At 37.9% G+C, this 21,281-nt stretch overlaps 1 protein-coding gene across 3 annotated transcripts in view; it reads right to left on the minus strand.

The window, feature by feature from the left end:
- Positions 1-421: 421 nt before the first annotated feature.
- SAMD8 (sterile alpha motif domain containing 8) overlaps positions 422-21,281 on the minus strand; it is a 63,682-nt gene continuing 42,822 nt past the window's right edge. For all 3 annotated transcript variants that reach the window (XM_008145344.3, XM_054728758.1, XM_028151247.2), the window contains 4 exons: positions 12,213-12,308; positions 9,952-10,069; positions 5,150-5,300; positions 422-4,992 (listed from right to left, as the gene is read on the minus strand). In XM_008145344.3, coding sequence (XP_008143566.2) covers positions 4,688-4,992; positions 5,150-5,300; positions 9,952-10,069; positions 12,213-12,308 — 670 coding nt within the window. In that variant the 3' untranslated portion in view covers positions 422-4,687. The remainder of the gene's footprint in view (positions 4,993-5,149; positions 5,301-9,951; positions 10,070-12,212; positions 12,309-21,281) is intronic.

Raw genomic sequence — 21,281 nt, forward strand, 5'->3', positions numbered from 1 at the left:
CAACCACTCCATGATTCTGGGCACGGGGCTATCCCTAACAACTTTTCCCCTTGTCTTTCTAATGCTGACCTGAGGGGATGATGGTGTCCTCCTATACAATCTCATTTAAATCAAATACAAAACCAAAAACTTTAATGTGTCCAGGAATAAGTAGTATTTGCTTCCCTTCCCTCCCTCTCAACTTAATCTACAATTTTTCTAATACCCTTAGGATGATCACTTTTCTTTCCTAGTGTACAGAAAAGAAAGGGGAAAGGGAAAACAGCTTATCTAATGAACAACTAAGAATTAGAAAATGCCAGGGACTAGATACATTAGGATTTAAAGTTGCAGGGCCCAATCATTTGCAAAAATAAAAATTCATTGTATAAAAATATAGGCCAGCTGCATTAACAGTGCAAAGACAAATAAGAGACTGTAATCCAACTTTCAAATGTTTTATTTTTAGTGTTTTAAAACTTTTTAATAGAACAAAGATATAAAATAATATATATTAGTTATATCTGGATTTAATTTAGAATCAAGATATTTACTTATATACAATACTGTGCTTCAAGGTATGGCTACCACAGGAACTTTCACATCTTCAAGTAATACTAGTTTCTCTGTGGATAGGGTGACATTTAGGTAGAATTCTTGAAACAAAACATGCTAACTTCAATTCAAGCTAATTTTGTTCCCCCCATTATGTACCAGTTTCTACTTCCTTTTTTTCACATTAGAAATACTTTAATTGTCCTAACAATCCATAGATTCTCTGAATAAAAAATTATTAAAATTAAGCATTTTTAAAATGACATTACTGATAACATTGCTTGGTTATGTTCAGACAACTCAGTAGTTCAGCTTGAAACAGACCTGAAATAACAATGAAATTAACAGAGTCCTCCTTCTCTCTCCATATGCTTAAACATGGAGTACACGGAATAAAAAAGTCCTTTGGTTAATTTAGGGTGGAACATACTCTAACAATCAACTTTTTTGGTAGCTGAATTATGGCTTATAAATTTCACTGATATTGAACTTGATGCAAAGTAACGGCCATGTTTTAGTTACTTGAAATTAGCGGCATTTGCTGGGGGTGAGGGGTAGGCAAGAAGGGGACCAAAACCAATTTCCATAGTAATGTCAGCCATTCAAAGTCTGAAAGACAGAGAGGGGGAAAAGAATCTCAACCTCTTTCCTTTTTCATTGGTCACCTGTAGCAGCCTGACCTTGATGTTACCAACAATTCTCCTCTATAGAAGTACAGGGGAAATCTGGGCTAACCTGTGTACAACTGCAAGCTGTCTTAACTGCCAAGGAAAGATGGCATTAAAACTGGCATTCCTTGTTAGCCTTGCAGCTATCTAAATGAAACAAACACTGTTTCAGAACGCTATTGAAGTGTTCTAAAAGAGAGCTTTCATGTCTCAAATGCCTGAATACCTTAAAGAACTATTACTACAATTACCTTTGGCAAGGGATAACTTAAGTCTACAAAAAGACTATCAAAGAATTAAATTTATTAGATCAGAGTGTTTAAAACAAGAATATAGTTAATTTCCCCAAGCATGTTGGAATTAGAATCCTTAAAAAAAAGTTTACTCTGCAACTAATGATGAAACTGCCTTTTGCTGAATCCAGTCGACGCAGGTTAGTGTTATGAATATGACTTTGAATACATAAACACTTTCCAAACAGATGTTCCTAAAACAGACTGTTTCCTATCAGCTATTAAAGCATTTGGCTCCTCTGCTCTCCATTTACAAATTACAGGATTTTGGAATTCTAACAACAACCAGACAGGTACAGGGTAGAGAAGAATGCCACTTGCCGTGTTAGTTACACTACCAACAGGGCTCTTAGTCAATGGCTTCTTTCATGTGAGCAGTTCACATTTATCACCTGACTGGTTCTAAGGCTAAACTCAATGCTTTCTGGTTTAAAAGGGTACTACTAATAAACCGGCCCAGCATATGAAAGTGTTTTTCTTACCCTAGCAATTCTGGCCACAGAGAACTATGGAGAGGATAGGCATATTGAGAGTTCTGCAGCATAGCAACAAAGGTTCCTCCCAAATTATTTGGTGATAACAGTAAACTTGCCTTCTTCAAAATATCCTACTCCCTATGAACTTCAATTACCTTTTCAGTAACACTGCCCAGTATAGACTTTTAAAAAAAGAAAGGTAGATCATGCTGTCCCAGGAACATAGAAAATGCATCAAAGACTTTGCATATACCTCCAGTTTGCACCCCAAACCAAAACTTTCTTGGTTCCTTCTACACTGAGGTCTCAAGTGTTTAATGATGTAAACCTCTCACTAGTCTAAAACTGAAGAACCTAGTACAAGGTCAAAAAATATGTAGATCTAAAGCTTGTAGCTTCTCTACCTAGCCACATTCACAACTAACATGTAAATGTAAATACCACCTCAACTATAGTTTAGATTTTACCAAGAGAAAAAAAAAAAAAGACAAAAATCTGGAAATTTTTCGACAAACAAAAGTGACAAAAATATAGGTTTCATATTAAGAGGAAAACAACACGGAAAAGAATTTTGTCTCAAAGTTTTCCAAGAAAGAGAACTGGAGATGACTGATTTATGTAAACATTGCCTTGTAATAATTATAGAAATAAATTATAAGTCTAGCTTACCTTTTCCTCAAAACAGATTTGATAAACACAAGGTCTAAAGTTATTTTACAATCCTTACTGCCGTCTGCTGTTAGGCACTCTCAATGTCTAGAGCTCTGCAAATTAGTTGCAATTTATTCTTTCTATTTTGTTCTAGAATAGAATCCCTATGAAGGAAATAAGACTGATGGTAGAAAATTTACCATTAAGTAGCTGCTTAACATTCTTGACTTAAGGTTGCCACAGATTTTTTCCAAAGCCAACATCAGTCCCTCCAAAGCTAAAGAAAAAATGACACTACATCTTTTGACATGAAGGGTCAAATTCCCCTGACTGGAAAAGGACGCATCCTTCACCCTTCATAATTATGCAATTTCCTTAGATGAAGTATTGGCATTTTTGTCCCTAGCATGTAATAGAATCAACAGTTTAAGATATTATAAGACTCTCTTGTATGGGATTTAAAAGCATAATAAAATAAATTGCCTTGTGCCATTTCTCAAGTGAGAATAAAAAATAATGTTCAGAGCAGACTCAAACTGGGATCATGCAGCACTGGCTAAAACTTGTTCACTTAATATTCCTTTCCCGCCCAATCCATTTAGGATCCTCTGTAGCTTATACAATCCATTTAGGATCCTCTGTAGCTTATACAAGGTGGGAATATAACTCAAAGTGCAAAAATAAAACATTTCAACCAATAAGAACCAGGCTCCTGCTAAGTAGCCTAATTTTAGACCTCAATATGCCAGCACCTTTTCTAACTCCTTGTTTTAAAATGGAATGTAAAAACTACACAATTAATATTCTAAGTGGCTAAGCTCATCAGTTGGGGTTCAAATTCCAATCTCACAACCATCCTACTGTCATAACTACTCTATAAAATCATTAAAAGTGAAGTGACAGATGTTATTTGAGGTCAAATTATATAAGGTACTAAATTTCTAGTGTTGTAAATAGCAACTAAGTTATATCTCTTCCTAATTGCCAAATTAAGACTAAATAGAAAGAATGTATATACACAATTGTATTTAAAATATAAAAAAAACAATAAAACCTTTCATATCCAAATATGTCTGTGGCCAAGAATGAGAAATTTCAAAGCCCAAAAAGTTATACTATGCTCACAACCTGTTATAAATTTCTTTTCAGAAAGAGAAAAAATATTTTTTGCATGCATATCTCCATACTCAAGGACATAAGAACTTTATCTAATGTCTGGTAAACAATCCACTGTTTTGCTCATTAAATAACATCATTAAAAAGCATAAAACTGGACTGCCATCTTACTAACTGCTATAACACAAAGTTATTCCAGGTACCTGCATCACTAAAATTCAGCCAATTCCATTTTTATGGATGCAGCTATTTTTCCTCATGCGTTTATGGTCATACTGAACCCTCAGAACAAAACAGGAACTGCATCTTTCATAGCATCTTTGGTGAAAAATGCCTGTATTATACTGTATTCTGTCATCTCATGTATGGCCCCTTTCTCTTCTTGTTTCAGGCATCCCGGTATGTTCAATATACTTTCCTTAAAGGCAAAAATTATGTCAGTAAAACCGATTACTTTCCAGAGTTGCATTTTTAAAAAGACACAGAAATTAATTCAGAGAACAAGTACTGTTCATTTGGTAGGGGATTTTCCTTGGAAAATAATAAGAAACTTCAAAAAATATTATTTCTTGACTAGAATCCAACTTGAACTTAAAAAAATAAAATCTTTCAACCAGCAAATTGCTTAAGTTGATTTGCTTAAGTTCAAAATGCAAATACTCAACAGGTAAGGGCAACACTTTGACTTCAATCACATTACTTCTGCCTAAAGAGAAAAGGCAAAAAACATCTACTTAAGCTTTCCATTCAAACAGATATGTAAAGACTCTTAATTGTTCCTTCATGCTTTTTATAATCACAGCCTTGCTCAGAACAGGAAACTTTACTTTGTCAACATAAAAGCAAAAAAAAGCAAGGCATCCAGGAACAACCTAGGGGGAGAAAGCAAAGTTACTCACTTTCAAGAACTACTGTATATTTAATCACAAACCCATAACATAGATAGTCTTCATCCAATTAGTCTTTTCATTATTGCTGGCTTTGAAAACGGCCAACAATATTCATTAGGTACTGTACCATTAACATTACACTCAAAAAAAGAAAACATGGGAAACCAAATTCTTGCTCTCCTACTCTGCTGATATGCTCTGGTATTAGCTAGAGTATGGTAGTACAAAAAGAGTCTTGTTGTGATATAAAAGGCAATAAACACATCAATGGAATAGTGTTCATGGGCAGCCAAAATGAAGAAGATTCCAAAGAGGTTGAGAACCCAGGACAAAGTGTGCAAGAAATTCCAGCTTCTTGGTGTATCTGGGAAAAGGACAGAAAGATCATTTTAAAACCACATTCCTTCCAATGCTTCTTAGACATGTTTCTTAGGACAGTCTCCCATTCTTCATAGAACTTGACACCCTCCCCACTGCCTCCTCTGCAGTTAGTCATCTAATATGCATAACCAGATACTTACACTCAGTGACAAAGAAGTTCAGCATAGTTAGGACGACTGTGTGGCCACTGAACATGTAATCTCCACAAGTGTGAACACCGGTTAGGGTCATACCAAAGCCACTCCAAATGGCAAAGGCCCGGTGTAGTTTCTCCCATACACTGCCATATATCTATAAAGAAAACTATGAATTAGTGCTTCAAATGCTTAAGGAGGTAAGAGATCTGAACATCCATTCCCATTGAAATTCAAATGCTGCCTGGCTGGGTAACTCAGTTGGTTAGAGCGTGGTTCTGATACACCAAGGTTGCAGGTTTGATCTCCAGTCAGGGCACATACAAGAATCAACCAATGAATGCCTAATATGTGGACAATAAATCAATGTCTCTCTTTATTCCTCTCTCTTTCTAAAATCAATAAATTAAAAAAAAAAAGAAATTCAAATGCTGAATGACTTAGAAATAAGATCTAAGCAAAAGCAACCAGAAGACTCCAAGTCTAATGAACTCCAGATATCAAGAATGGGTGGTCAAAGCTTGGCAGTACTCAGAAATATTTTGGTAATTAAATAAATAAAATCAATATAATTTAAACTTTTCTACTAGGAGTTTCTTTATAAGAAAAAAGGTGATCACAATACAAAAGTTATTCTTAAATTTTTAATCCAATAATAAAGTAGTATTTATTTGGCTGTCCTTGCCAATAAGAAATAGGCTGTGACAAAGACAATGGCTACCAATCAATATCCATTCTCCCCTTCTTCACTGGTAACAAAATCTCAAATGTATTTGAAGTGGCAATGAACTCAACCGAACGAAACATTACATTTTCTAGCCTCCCTTGCAGCTAGGTTAGGCTATGTGACTAAATTCTGTAAAAAAACATTAAGAAAGTGTAAAAGGTTTCTTGGATAGCTATTCCCTCTCTCTTTGGTTGTCACATAGCTTTTAGTCAAAGATTAAGAAAATACGTTATCACTTATAGTCAAAGATTATAAAGTATGTTAGTCATGGCCTGAAGGCCTGCCTGAAAAGCAAGTTCCAGGAAAAAATGTTTAAAAGTACATTTTGCCTGAGATAATGGAAAAATGTTGCTAATTAAGCACAAAATAATGATAGCTTAAACAACAAAGGTCATGAGATGTTTAGTTTCTGCTTTTGCTCTAAAGATGTCACTGACATGCAATTTTACCAGATATTTTGCAGAATCTTGGTTCCTTAACCAGATAGATCACCCAATCACAGTGACAAAGGCACCAAATAAGATGTCAGGAACTGAATTAATCAGACTAAGGAAAACCACAAAATCTTGCACAAGAGCTAACCGATGTGCTTCATCCTCAGACCCTAACTCCCAACCTTCAATCTTTGCCTTTAAAAACTCTTGCTCAAAAGCCATCGGGGAGTTTCGGGAATAGCTTCCCATTCTCCTGCTTTGGCACCATGGCAATAAATGGCTTCAATTTCTCCACTGCAAAACTTAGTGTTCAGTGTTTGGCTTTGCTGCATGTAGAGTGAGTGGTCTGACCCCCTGGTTTGGTAACAAAACATCTTCAATAGAAATCACAATTTCATTACAAAGCTCATCTGCTGATTATACACTACCCAGCTTTCCCTGCCTTAGTTGAGGGCAAGAGAGGAAGAAGAATTTATTAATAGAGAAAATAAAAGAGAAGATACTAAAGTACAAATTTGGTTCTTCCATGACTTCTAATGAGAATAGGGTTAGAGACGTTACTCTCATGAAAGTAAAAAATCAGGCAGCCCTAACCAGTTTGGCACAGTGGATAGAGCGTCAGCCTGTGGACTCAAGGATCCCAGGTTCGATTCTGGTCATGGGCATGTACCTTGGTTGCAGGCACATCCCCAGGAGGGGGTGTGCAGGAGGCAGCTGATTGATGTTTCTCTCTCATTGATGTTTCTAACTCTCTATCCCTCTCTCTTCCTCTCTGTAAAAAATCAATAAAATATATTTTAAAAATCAGGCAGTGAAGGACTCGGAAAAAGTCTCAGCCATGGATAGAAAACAAGTAATGCCTGTCAAAAATTAAAAAAGAAAAGAAAGAAGGAAAGAAGGGAAGGAAGGAAGGAAGGAAGGAAGGAAGGAAGGAAGGAAGGAAGGAAGGAAGGAAAGAATTATTGCTCAATTACTCAAGTCTCCCTATCCTTTCCAATCTGAAATATCAGAAAAATTAAGTTGTAACATCACAATAGAATGAGTAAGATGATTTGATGAGACAAGGTGTAAAAATTTGCTTTAAGAATTCCATTGATTAATTTAAAAACAGGCATCTTCTTGGTTCTGTCCCCAAACCTCTTACTTTTGAGAATGAGATTTTAAGCAATTAATTTATTATAATGAAAATGCCCTAAAGAGTTCACTGTAAAGGATTTGATTGCTAGTTAATATCACCTTAACTTTCTATTTTTAATGACTGTTGCAAATAATATAGGTCAATAAGTAGGTTATCTTATAATTCCAAGCAATTAACAGCATTTAGGACACAATTTGAATAGAAAGCTCCATATATAACTAACTGATCATGAAAAACAGTAATTATAGACAGTAAAAGAGCTGTCTAATACTGTAGAGGGATGGGGTCTAATTTATTTTTATAGCATACTAGAGGCCCAGTGCACAAAATTCGTGCACTGGTAGGGTCCCTAGCAGGTGCCGGCTGCTGCTCCCTCCCTTCCCCTGGCTGCCTGCTGTAGCTGCCCCCTGGTCAAACTCCTGGAAGAACTCCAGTCCAGGGGACAATTTGCATACTACATTTTTATTATATAGGATGTTGCAGTCCAATGCACATATATTTAGTGGCTGATGCATAATTAAATCCTTTTGGCTACAGGAAATTATCTTTTCAGTATAATAAGTTTCCTTTAGATCTCTTTTAATCATTAGCATACTATTTGAGGAAAGTATTCTACCCCTACTTCATTACATGTACAGAAATAAGTTCAATAGATTAAAGATTTCAATATAAAACAAGACCACAAAAGTTTCAGATATCATCTTTCATTAATCAGAATGGCAGTGACTCAAAAGATTAACAACAAATGGTGCTGGCACACAGTGGTGGGAAAACTGACATGCATACATTGTTGGTAATAGTGAAAACTTGTTTTTTCTAGCAGACATTTGAACAATACATTACAATTTTTAATGTGTGTGTTCTTTGATTTTATAATTCCACTTTCAAAAACTTGTCTTAAGGAGGTGATTAAATAGTGAAAAAGCATAAACGTATATGTATGACAGCACTGATTATAAAGCATAGATTTGGAAACCACCTAAATGTGCACCACTTGGGAGACTGGTAAATCATGCAATGGAATACTCTGCAGCTATTGAAAAGATGAAGTATGGCTATTAGTATTTCTTCAGAAAAATAGTAAACATAATATTAAATAAAACATAAGGTAAAAAAACTATGCCTGTAATATAATCCTATCTTTTGTTTTTTAAAAAGTATCTATCCAGATAAACTTATTTGAATGTATAAGCATGCTTAAAAATAGCCTATGTGACTACCCATGATGGTTAATAGCATCATTTATGGTGTAGGGTGAGAGGAATTGTGCACTTTTACTTTTTAACTTGTACATTTCTATAAAATTTGAATTTTTAAAATAAAGCATTTTATTATTTTTTAAATTTTATTGATTTTAGAGAGGAAGGGAGAGAGAAAAACACAGGTTTGTTCTTCCACTTATTTATGCATTCATTGGTTGATTCTTGTACATATCCTGACTGCAGATGGAACTCGCAACCTTGGTGTATTGGGATGACGCTCTAACCAACTGAGCTACCTGGCAAGGACTAAAATTTGAATTTTTATAATAAACTTATGTCACTCTGTAATTAGAAAATATTACTCTCCCTTTCTGGGACAACAACAGCTTTTACCTTAAAAATGAGACATTTCCTTTACACTGACTCCTAACTGTCATACAACCCTTCCACCTTTCTTACTGGCCAGTCTCCTAATACCTGGAGAAAGTTTGCCACCCTTCAGCTCAGGGCTTTACTTTTAGCTCTTGATCGCCTTTGGCTGCCTAATCTTCCCTTGTCAGCATTTCAGCTATTTATATTGTAGCAGAAGAAGTCACATTTAATTTGGTTTTACACTTTACAAACATGAAAATAAAAAAGGTGTTAATATATTCATTTGAATATTTTGGAACACAACTAAAGCATGGAGGCTTAGGGTAATAAATTCTTTTGGCCAAATTTAATGAGTCACAACAGCCAATTTTGTATATAAAGTACAGGTGCTTTTCAGGATATTTTTATTTTTTAAAGCTATTCATTACCCAGGTTTTTTGTTCCCAGCTGCATAATCTCCTCTCTCTCAATTTAAGCAGAAAAGATGTCTACAGTTTACCAAAAAAGCTACGAAGTATAAAACAAAAACAAAAAATCAGCCATTATTTAGTATATCCCAGAAAGAGTAAAGTTTATAGCAGTGGGTACTATTTTAAATGGAATATAATCAAACTGCAACTTTTAAAAAAGGAGAGATAAGAACAGTGAAGGGATCGTCATGTAATATGAAGAACTAAAGATGCTGAGGATAGTGGGGAAGGGAACATGATTAATCCAAAGAAACTTTCTATAGATCGATGGATAGAAGTGACAGAGAGGCAGATTCTGGCTTAAAATTTTTACCAAATCATTTCTAGAGGTTTATTACAGATACTGGAAATACTAAAAAGCACATTTTAATAGTAAAAGCAAAGCCTTAGCCCTACTGTATAAATGGTGCCATCAACCCGCCAACAAGAGGAGGAGAAAGAATGATAAAGAAGGTAGCAGGCTACCTTTCCAGTACACTGCAGGTGCTGTCCTGGCACGGAGAGGGAGGTCACAAACATGGTAAAGCAGCGAAGCAAGAATACAGTGCCCATCAGACTACAGAGCCTTCGCAGAAGTATTGACCTGTGGACAGAGCGACCAAAAAGGGAGAAAGATCAGAAGAAAACAAACCAAAATAACCCAGACATCAAATGTTCATTTAAAGGGAAAGTAAGCAGGAATACCGCTAGACTCTTGGGAGAGGACAGAGATCTTAGAGACTATCATTGTCCAGTAGAACTTTCTGCAATGATGATAATGTTATACAACTGCACTGTTTAACATCTGAAATGTAATTAGTACAACTGAGGAACTGAATATTAATTTTATTTCATTTTCACTAATTTTAACTTAAATGGTCACACGTGGCTACCACCTGCCATGTTGGACAGTGTAGACCTAAGAGCATCATTTTATTGATAAGAAAATATGACTAAGAGAAAGCAAAAGAGTTATATAAAAGAAAAAACTAGTATCTAGCCTGACTCTTAGCTTGGTGTTAGTCCTATTACTCATATATTGCTCATAAATTATTTACTTAATGAGAGGTAAAGTTGAATATGTGGTTCTAGGGAAATTCTTTGCTCATTAATAGCATTGTAAATTTGTTAATGATAGTAGCTATCTACTAAACGTTATCTTCCCTAACTTAAACTTAGCTATCGGCTGACTCAGTGGTTGAGCATTGACCTATGAACCAGGAGATCACGGTTCAATTCCCAGTAGGGGCACATGCCTGGGTTGCGAGTTCGGTCCCCTGTGTGGGGTGTGCAGGAGGCAGCCAATAAATGATTCTCTCTCATCATTGATATTTCTATCTCTCTCTCCCTCTCCCATTCTTCTCTGAAATCAATAAAGACATATTTGAAAAAAAATACTGTATTTTTTAAATACTAAGTTTTACATATATCTCTAACAAAAAATTTAAAGTGCATTGTGACACCACTTCTACTGTTATATTACTTTTTTAAATGTCTTAAAACCAAATCAGAGTATAAGATACTTAAATTCAGGGACTATGCTGTACAAATGGTACTCCCATCCTAAAAAAAAAGCACTGAACACAAGGTTGAGTATGTTTTAAACTTCAGTGTGTACACCTGGGATGGAGCCCAGGATTCTGCATTTTACCAAGAGCTCAGGTGATTCTAGTGAAAGTGGCACAAAATCCACCTTTGAGAAACATTTTCTTTGATTTTGAAACATCAAAATTTGCATTTAACTGTCCATTGCTATGCTTTGTTAAGTCTACAAAGGTTTCTTAGAAAGAAAACTCTCTCTTGTTTTGAAGAGTTGATAAAATTAAAATCTACAGTGTCTTAGAAGACAAAGCTAAACCAGAGAGCAGTAGGGATACATATGTTTTTAAACCACCTCTGGTTTTAAGCAATATTGCTACAAACCAGGAGAAAATGAGGCACAATATGGCCTAAAAGTGTCACATAATTAGCAATCATCAACCTGTCTTTTCACCTTCAAAGCACTGAAATAATTGCTGCTTAGGAGCACTCCCCGGTGAGAAGGAGCAGACATTCAAGAAAGTGTTGCTATTCCTCTTCAGTGTCCAAAGACAATGGATAGGAGATCCACAACTTCCTGGTTCTTTAATTTTTTTCTTCACTATGCCTTATTTTTTACTTAAACCAAGTAATTTCCCCTTCTAAGGTATGATAGGGGTCTCCCTTTACCCTTCTCTTCCTTTTCTAACGAGAAAAATTTTTTTTCACTTTATATTTCTTGGTGAAAGTGCCAAAGAAGCACTTTCCCTATTCAGCAATCTCCTCTGCCATCTAAAGTAAACCACACTGACTAGGCATGCACGGTATGTGCAAAACAATCTCTTTTTCCATAGGCCTCCTCCAAACAGAGAACCATTTCTTCCACTCAAACGCCTTAGAGGAGTTTCTATCCTTCTACAGAAAGTGACATTGTTTATGTTTCCAAAGAAAGATAACGGCTAGATTGTCAATGGTTGGCCCGTGTCTGAACATCACTATTTCTGTTCTTTCCCTATAAAATACACTCAGAATATTACTAAATATGTAGGTATTGCCTCTGGCGGACTCTTTTGTTGATCAAAACCACAACATTTTCCTATGCCAATAACTATAATGTCACAATGACTAGAGAAGGAAATTAATAAGGAAACTGCAAAGGGAGAAACAGGTTTGGTGATTTTTACACAAGACAGACAGAACACTTTTGGTGTTTTAATGAAGTGAAGTACCTGTGTTTGTGAAGAAGAAGAACCAGGATCCAAATATAGCACAGAATCATGCCACATACTTCTGTCATAGCAAAGGCCCATGGGATTCTAGGAACGCTAGAACAGAAAAAATTAATTTTGGGCTGAAGTATATGCACATAAATGACACCACTCTTTTCAATAAGATACTCTTCTAATAATGACCTTAAAATTGCTTTCTATTAGTATAACTTTTATCTCTTTCAGGAGATGATATTTGGAGAACCTGGATGGGAAAATTATTTCATAAAGTACCCCACTTACCAGAATCTCTTTTTTGTCTGTGATTCCCAGGCATGTTTCCCTGTTAAGAAGTAACAACCCTGCCCTAGCTGGTTTGGCTCAGCGGATAGAGTGCTGGCCTGCGGACTGGAGGGTCCCAGGTTCGATTACCAGGCAGGGGCACATGCCCGGGTTACAGGCTCAATCCCCAGTAGGGAGCGTGCAGGGGATCTCTCCTAGAGCTCTTAACCTTCTTGTTCCATTCTAGAATGATTGCCATTTTCTAGTTCTCCTGCATAGCTTTGGTTGGAATAAAACTTAACCTTCATCTTGGGAATGCCTCTTTCCTAAGATGGATTCTCTGTTTCGTAGATCCCATGTCCTCTTCCTCCCCAGTTTACTTAGCTTTGATGGTGTGTATCCTCCAGTTGAGAAAGAGGGGCTAGAGGATAAACTTCTTTTAATGTTAGATTTATTTGAGGTTTAACTTACAAACTAAAAAACTTGCCCTTTTCAGCTCTACAGTTCAATGAGTTTTGACAAATATTCAGTCGTATAACCACCACTACAATAAAGGTATAGGACATTTCCATCAGTCTCTTGGGTAAATACCTAGGAGTGAAACTGTTAAGTGTATGTTTAACTTCTTAAGAAACTATCAGACTGTTTTCAAAGCAGTTGCATCATTTTGCATTTCTACCAGCAACGTATGACAGTATCAGTTGCTTTGAATTCTCACTAGGCCTTTTTTTTAATCAATTTTTTTTTTCATTTTAGCAATTCTAGTAGGTGTGGGGTTGGAGAGTAAATATATTGAGGCTTGCAAATTTAAAAATATCCTTGGGTCTAGACTTATATCTAATTGGTAGTTTGCCTGGACCAAGAATTCTAGGTTAGATATTATTTTCCCTCAGAATGTTAAAGGCATTGCTCCATTGTCTTCTAGTTTCTACTGTTGCTAAGAAGTTTGATGCTATTTGGATTTCCAATCTTTGCATGTGACCTGTTTTGTCTCTTAAGAAGCTTTTTAGGATCTTCTTGCTATATTCAGTATTTTGAAATTTTTCATTTCTTATATTGGGTGCTCAGTGGGCACTTTTAATCTAGAAAGTCATGTCCTTTGGCTCTGGGAAATTTCCTTGTATTATATCTCCCCCTTCACTTTTTTTTTTTTTTATATAAGAAATCCTACTTGTTCACTGTGGGGCCACCTGGATTGATCTTACTTTTTTTCCTCTACTAAAAAAATTTTTTTTGTGTTAATCATTACCTGAGGACATTTTTTTCCCCATTGATTTTTTTTTTAGAGAGTGGAAGGGAGTGGGGGAGAGAGAAAGAAACATCAATGTGAGATACATCAATTGGTTGCCTCTTGCACGTGCCCTGACCAGGGCTGGGGATTGAACCTGCAACACAGGTATGTGCCCTTCGGGAATCAAACCCAAGACCTTCGGTGCGTGGGCTAACACTCTAACCACTAAACAACACTAGCCAGGGCTCTGCTACTTTTCATCTCTGTTCTATATGCTGGGCAATTTCAGCAAATCTATGTTCCAATTATCTTGCTAGGTTTTAAATTTCTACTTTTTTTTCTTCTTTTTTATTTTTATTTTTTGGTTGATCCTCACCCAAGGATACTTTTTCCATTGATTTTTTTTTTTTTTAAGAGAGAGGAGGAGGAGGAGGGAGAGAGTCAGAGAAAGAAAAACATCAATGAGCGAGGGACACATCAACTGGTTGCCTCCTGCACATGCCCCGATGGGGCCAGGGATAGAGCCTGCAACGGAGGTATGTGCCCTTGACCAGAATAGAACTCATGACCCTTGGGTGTGTGAGCCAATGCTCTAAGCACGGAGCCAAACCAGCTAGGGCTACTTCCATTTTTTATTTTCCACAAACTTTTTATCTGAATTTTCCTTTTTTTTATAGGCTACTGTTACTATCTCATAGAATGCGACAACTCTTATCTGTGAGAACATGATTGTTTTGAAGTGTTCTTCTGTTCCCTATTTGCGTTCCCAGTTTGCTTTTTCTGTTTGCATTGGTCTGTTTTCCTCAAATAATTGGTGATTCTTGACTGACCATTTACATTTGATAGTGAAGTACTAAAAAACAACAACAAAAACCTGACGCTCTGTGTGCATGGACAGAGCTTGTCAAGCTGTAGATTTCACTGTAGAGTAATTGAGCAGAGGTCTGGTAAATGAGATAGGGGTATCTTCCTACCACCGTATCTACAGTTCTTTTCTCTCGCGTAGGTTTTCCAAGGAGAGGACTGTTCTCCTGCTTGGAGGACTGGGACTGGGTGGGAGCGGAGATGGGAAATAAGTCTGGCTACTTAAGGAAGTTAGAAGTCTCAGTGATCATTACATAGATTTACAGTTAACTCTCTTGAAAACATACTGAAAAATATGCACCTTTGTTCTCATGTGGGCCTGGTGTCTCCAAGTCCAGAGTCCCTCACATTCAACTACTCTGGAGAATACACTACCTGTCTTCTATTGTAGTAGAGCAGGTCTAAAAAATTCTTAAATTTATTTTAACGAAATCTCCCATATTTAGCTCCTATTGATATCTGGTCTTGAGATATGCTTGGTGCCTCCTATTTTGAGTTTTCCTAGAGCTCTATAGTACAAATAAATTCATCTTTTGGGCACTGCTAGTCCCAATCTCACAACAGGCACTTAACTTTTCACTTTCCAATTTTTCATTATTATCACTATTTTTGCCTTCATGGGATTAAAGAAACCTCTTTCCCTTTTTACTATAATTTTAGTGGAGTGTTGTGAGAAAATTGTCAAATATGTATTCAGTAGCTTATACTTATAATACAAAGCTTTCTAAAATGCATTATACCTGTACTAGAGGCCCAGTGCACAAAATTCGTGCATGGGGCTGGGGGGTCCCCTCAGCCAAGCCTGCACCCTCTCCAATCTGGGACCCCTTGAGGGATGTCTGACTGCCCGTTTAGGCCTGATCCCAGTGGGTTCGGGCCTAAATGGGCAGTCAGACATCCCTCTCACAATCCAGGACTGCTTGCTCCCAACTGCTCGCCTGCTTGCCTTCCTGATTGCCCCTAACCACTTCTGCCTGCCAGCCTGATCACCCCCTAACCACACCCCTGCCAGCCTGATTGATGCCTAACTGCTCCCCTGCCAGCCTGTTTGCCCCTAACTACCCTCCCCTGCAGGCCTGGTCACCCCTAACTGCCCTCCCCTGCAGGCCTGGTCCCCCCCAACTGCCCCCCCTGCAGGCCTGGTCACCCCTAACTGCCCTCCCCCGCAGGCCTGGTCCCCCCCAACTGCTCTCCCCTGCAGGCCTGGGTCCCCCCCCAACTTCCCTTCCCTGCAGGCCCGGCCGCCCCCAACTTCCCTCCTCTGCCGGCCTGGTCACCCCTAACTGCCCTCCCCTGCAGGCTTGATCGCCCACAACTGCCCTCCCTTGCAGGCCTGGTCCCTTCCAACTGCCCTCCCCTGCTGGCCTGATCGCCCACAACTGCCCTCCCTTGCAGGCCTGGTCCCTCCCAACTGCCCTCCCCTGCTGGCCATCTTGTGGTGGCCATCTTGTGTCCACATGGGGGCAGCCATCTTTGACCACATGGGGGCAGCAATCTTGTGTGTTGGAGTGATGGTCAATTTGCATATTACTCTTTTATTAGATAGGATAGAGGCCTGGTGCACAGGTGGGGGCCAGCTGGTTTGCCCTGAAGGGTGTCCCGGATCAGGGTGGGGGTTCCCTTGGGGCGTGGGGTGGCCTGGGTGAGGGGCCTGTGGTGGTTTGCAGGCCGGCCATGCCCCCTAGCGACCCAAGCGGAGGCCCTGGTATCTGGGATTTATTTATCTTCTATAATTGAAACTTTGTAGCCTGGAGCAGAGTCAAGCCTCCTGCTTGCTCCGTGGCTACCACCGTTTTTGTTGGAATTTATTTATCTTCTATAATTGAAACTTTGTAGCCTTGAGTGGAGGCCTAGGCAGGCCAGGGTGTGCGGAAAGCTTGGCTTCCTCCATTACCGGGGAAACCCAAGCCTCCTGCTCGCTCCATGGCCACAGCCATCTTGGTTGGGTTAATTTGCATACTCGTTCCTGATTGGATGGTGGGCGTGGCTTGTGGGTGTCGCAGGGGTATGGTCAATTTGCTTATTACTCTTTTATTAGATAGGATATGCCTTTTTCCTGGATAGCATTTAATTTTCTTTGGTAATACAGAGTCATCACTGTGAACACTGATTATTACCTTGAACACAATAGAACACAATAATGATTTCAAGGACTACTGAGAAATAAAGGGCAGTTAAACCCCAGATTGATTTGTTTTTTCCATTATTTATGTTTTCTTTTTATAGTGCTTCTGTGTCCTCCCTTGCTGTTATGGTTATCAGCTGGTCCTTCTCATTGTTGTAAGTGGGCCTGCCGCTAGAAGCATTCCTATCTCCTTCTAATTTTGTTTATGTTGTGCTGAAGCTCTTGGAATTGTGTCAAATAAGCTTCAGAAGCAGATTCTGAAACAAAGATCTGTGTGAAAGTGATTAGGAGTGTTCCCAAGGGAAAACCATAGCAGTAGGGAAATGAGATCAGGAAGGCAAGGAAGCAAGGCAAATATGAGACATCAAGCACAATCCCAGGCAGAACTCAGGCAAACATAACTTTGGCTCAGTCTTGTAGGGCATTTGGGAGACAGTGTAGGTCCAACCGAAAAGTTGTCCCAATCAGGCCAAAGACAAATGAAATATTTATACCCTACCTCCCCAGTCATTGGTTAAGGGCTGCTGTTGGAGAGATGTACATTTCCAAGCACTTTTGGCTCTCTTTTAAAGCAGGCAAAGTGCGCTCCAGCAGTCCAAGAGCAGCTCTCCAACAAAGACACATTTGCTGGATGTTGGGAATACCAGTGAGCAAGAAAATGGAAACCAGATCGGAGGATATAGGAAGAACACGGACAGCACCTGCTACCATTCTCCTATGAATAAAGTTTAGATACTTAAGAGCATGGAGCTTTGTAGTGGATGACACTAGAGAGTTAGGCAAAATTTGGTTTCAAATCCCCAATGTGACTTGAAAATATGTTCATACAAAAGTTTGTACACTAATGTTTATAGCAGCATTAATAGTAGGCAAAGATTAGATACATAACTCAAACATTCATCAACTGATGAATGGATAAACATGTTGTAGTATATCCATACAATGAAATATTATTCTGTAATAAAAAGAAATAAAATACCGACACATACTATTATGTGGATGAATCTTAAAAACACACCATTGCCTAGCTCAGTGCTTGAGCATTGACCTATGAACCAGAAGGTCACAGTTCACTTTCCAGTCAGGGCACGTGCCCAGGTTGTGGGCTCGATCCTCATTGTGGGGCATGCAGGAAGCAGCCGATCAATGCGTCTCTCATCATTGATGTTTCTATCTCTCTCTACCTCTCCCTTCCTCTCTGAAATCAATAAAAATATTAAGAAAACATTAAAAAACAACAACACCATTATATTAAATGAAAAGCCAAAAACACACAAAAAAGGCCACATACATGATTCTATTTATATGAAATGTTCAGAACGGGCAAATCTATGGAAACAGAAAGTGGTTGCCAGGGTCTGGAGAGAGAAAGAAATGGAGTAAGATTGATAATAGATATGAGTTTCTTTTGGGGCCAAAGACAATGTTTTGGAATTAGTGGTGAAAGGTGCACAACTTTGTACATATACTAAAAATTACTGAATTGTACACTTTAAAGTCTTCATTACTCTTCCAGACTATTTTCTCTCTTTTCTCCCATTATGCCTTGTTATAGTCATCTATAGACCACAGCATCCATTATATCATTTCCGTCATTCTCTCCAAAACTACACCTGTTATAATTTGTATTCTTCTCACTCACTTCTTTTTTAACTTCTCCTCCTATGACCTTGTCTTTTACTCTACTTCAGAGACCCACACCCAGGATTATAACATGGATCTTGTAATTACCAAGATTATTCTTTATAATCTTAACTTCAAGAATCCTATACTAACCAAAACCTCTTATCTTTCCAGCTTATTCTTTCAGACTACAACTTCAATAACTCTGAGATCTAAAGTCCATTGATCTTATAACATTTTCACTGTCCTTTATCTACTTCACATCCTCACATCCCTCCTTACCCACCTGAGTCCATGGACAGTCATTATAATCACTCCCTTGCCTTTTTTCCTTCATTGTACTGCCTAACAAAATTTCAACCCTGCTTAAATCCAGTTCTCCACCTATTCCATGCCTGTATCAGTGGTAAAACACACAATGCCAACACAACTACTAACTAAAGCTGGCCCTTAGTGCGGCTATTATATCACACAAATCTATTCACTCTCCTAGATAACTATTTTACACATCATCCTTTCTCCTCAAACCAACAACCTTCTCTCCATTTTAACTCTCTGTTTGCAGAGAAAATAAAAACAATCAAATAATGGAACATTAGGAGAATAAACAGCAATCTTCTTCCTCTGTTTCATTCTTTTCTACGTTCCCCTCTATTATGGATGAACAGTCCATGTGCCTACCACCAGCCTCTCCTATTCACTGGATCCCATCCCTTTTCAAGGACATGACTCCAAAAATAGTACCCTCTCTTTCCTCCAACATCATCCCCTACACTGAAATTGGGTCATTCCTGTAATATAGTCCATCCAAAACAAGCCCTGGTGATTCCATATCCTTTCCTCTTTCCCCCAAACTACAGCTTAATTTCTCTGCTACCCTTAAAAGAAAACTTACAAGACTCGATTGTTTCCAATTTCTTCCTTCCCATTCTCTTTCTCTCTTAACATTTATTTGCTCCAATTTTTTTTACTTTGAAAAATTCTGATCATACCAAAAGAGAAGTTGAAAGAATAGTTTATATTTTTCACTTAAATCTATCAATTGTTTATAATAATTAACATTTTTCTATATTTGCTCTATTCACTCTTTCTATAAATACCTATATAAATACACTCTTTTGGAGGAGACTGAACTCCCCCCAAAGTAAGTTGCAGACATTATGACACTTCTCCCCTAAATACTTTAACATGCATCTCCTAAAATCAAGGATATCCTTTTCATAGACCAATACACTACACGCACGAAACTGTAACACTGATTTAGTACTATACTACATCATTTAATATGAAGTTCATATTCAAGTTTTCCTAATTAACCCAAAATGCCCTTTACAGCAGTATTTTTTTTTTTCTTGACATAGGATCTAATTAAAAAGTTCATGCATTGCTCTTGGTTGTGTCTCTTCAATTTCCCTTACAATTCCCACTGCCTGGCTTTAGTCTGCCACAACACTGACATTTTTGGAGAGTCTAAGTCAACTAGTTGTCTTATAGAATGTTACATGTTCTGGATTTGTCCAATTTTCTCAGGATTAGATTTAGGATACATATTTTTGGGTGAAATTGTTACATAAGTGATTTGTGAACATCATATCCAATGCATATAATATCAGTTTGTCCCACTGTGAAGATACCTTTGGTCACTTGGTTAAAATCACACATGCCAAGATCTTAATTTGCATATTACCCTTTTATTATATAGGATTACAATAGTAATAAGATACCTTTATAATTAGGGATTATACCTATTGTACACTGTTGTTGTTGTTAATTTTTTTTTTTAACTTGGCTTCCAGGATACATAACTCTCTCTCTTCCCTGACATTCTCAATCTTCTTTGCCAGTTACTTCTCTTACCTCTAAATGTTATAGTAATGTTCTTTGGCTCAGTTTTCAAAATCATCCTTATTTTTAATTAATTAATATATACCTTTGGTATCTTATTACTATTGTAATCCTATATAATAAAAGGGTAATATGCAAATTAACCATCACTCCATCATAAAGATGGCAGCACCCATAGCCACAAAATGGCGGCACCCAGTCCTCTCAGCCCTGCTGGAGTCCCCCAGTCCCGGGGGGCGATGGCCGTCGAGAGTGGGAAGTGTGAGCGGCCTGGCGGAATTCTTGCTTCGTCGCCATGGCGATGAGGCAAGCGTTCTGCCGGTTGTGGATGGGCCTCTGGGCCGCGGGTGTGGAGCGGCCAGGACCTGCAGAGAGCTACTGGTGCACGGACTCGTGTGCAGGGCTACTAGTTAAATAATATGTGAGATGATACTTTCAGATCATGTCACTATCCTGCTCCCCAATGGCATTTTACTTAATGGATTTTAGCATCCACTAATTTTAGCATCCACTTGCCTGGATAAATGGAGGTTGCAAAATAGGCCATCCACATTTATTTGCTGGTATTATTCTTTAAGAACTTTCCCTCGCACCCCACCATTTTTTGCTTGTTTTATTTATCACTATAGATTCATAGATTCTTTTTCTTACTCAATATAGGGGTTGGCAAAAGTAAGTTTACAGTTGTGAGTAGACAAAAGTTTATTCTTATATTATTTATTAATTGTTATATTACAACTATAAACCTACTTTTCCACACTCCTGGATATTATAATTCATTACCATCACTATTCTTTTTGATGTTCCAACTGTCCTAATTTGATCAGTAGGAGCCCCTTCACTCTTATGTTCAGCTCTTATGTTCTTTTGACATGTTTCCAGTGGTTTTGTGCAGTTCCTTGCTTTATGACACAAGATCTGCTTCAGGCTCATTTTCACTTTCCTTGCCCCAGACATAAAATTGGCCATTTCTCTAAGGAATCTTGGTCTGGGGTTCCATTTAGGAGGAATTGGTAGTTAGAAACCATGATCTGAATGCTCATGGTGCTTACTGCTACTGAGTTTTTCCTGTAAATCTTTTATATTAGTTCACAGAAATCATCCTTATTTTTAATTAATT

This window comes from Eptesicus fuscus, chromosome 17 (assembly GCF_027574615.1).
Source record: "Eptesicus fuscus isolate TK198812 chromosome 17, DD_ASM_mEF_20220401, whole genome shotgun sequence".
Classification (NCBI taxonomy): Eukaryota; Metazoa; Chordata; class Mammalia; order Chiroptera; family Vespertilionidae; genus Eptesicus; species Eptesicus fuscus.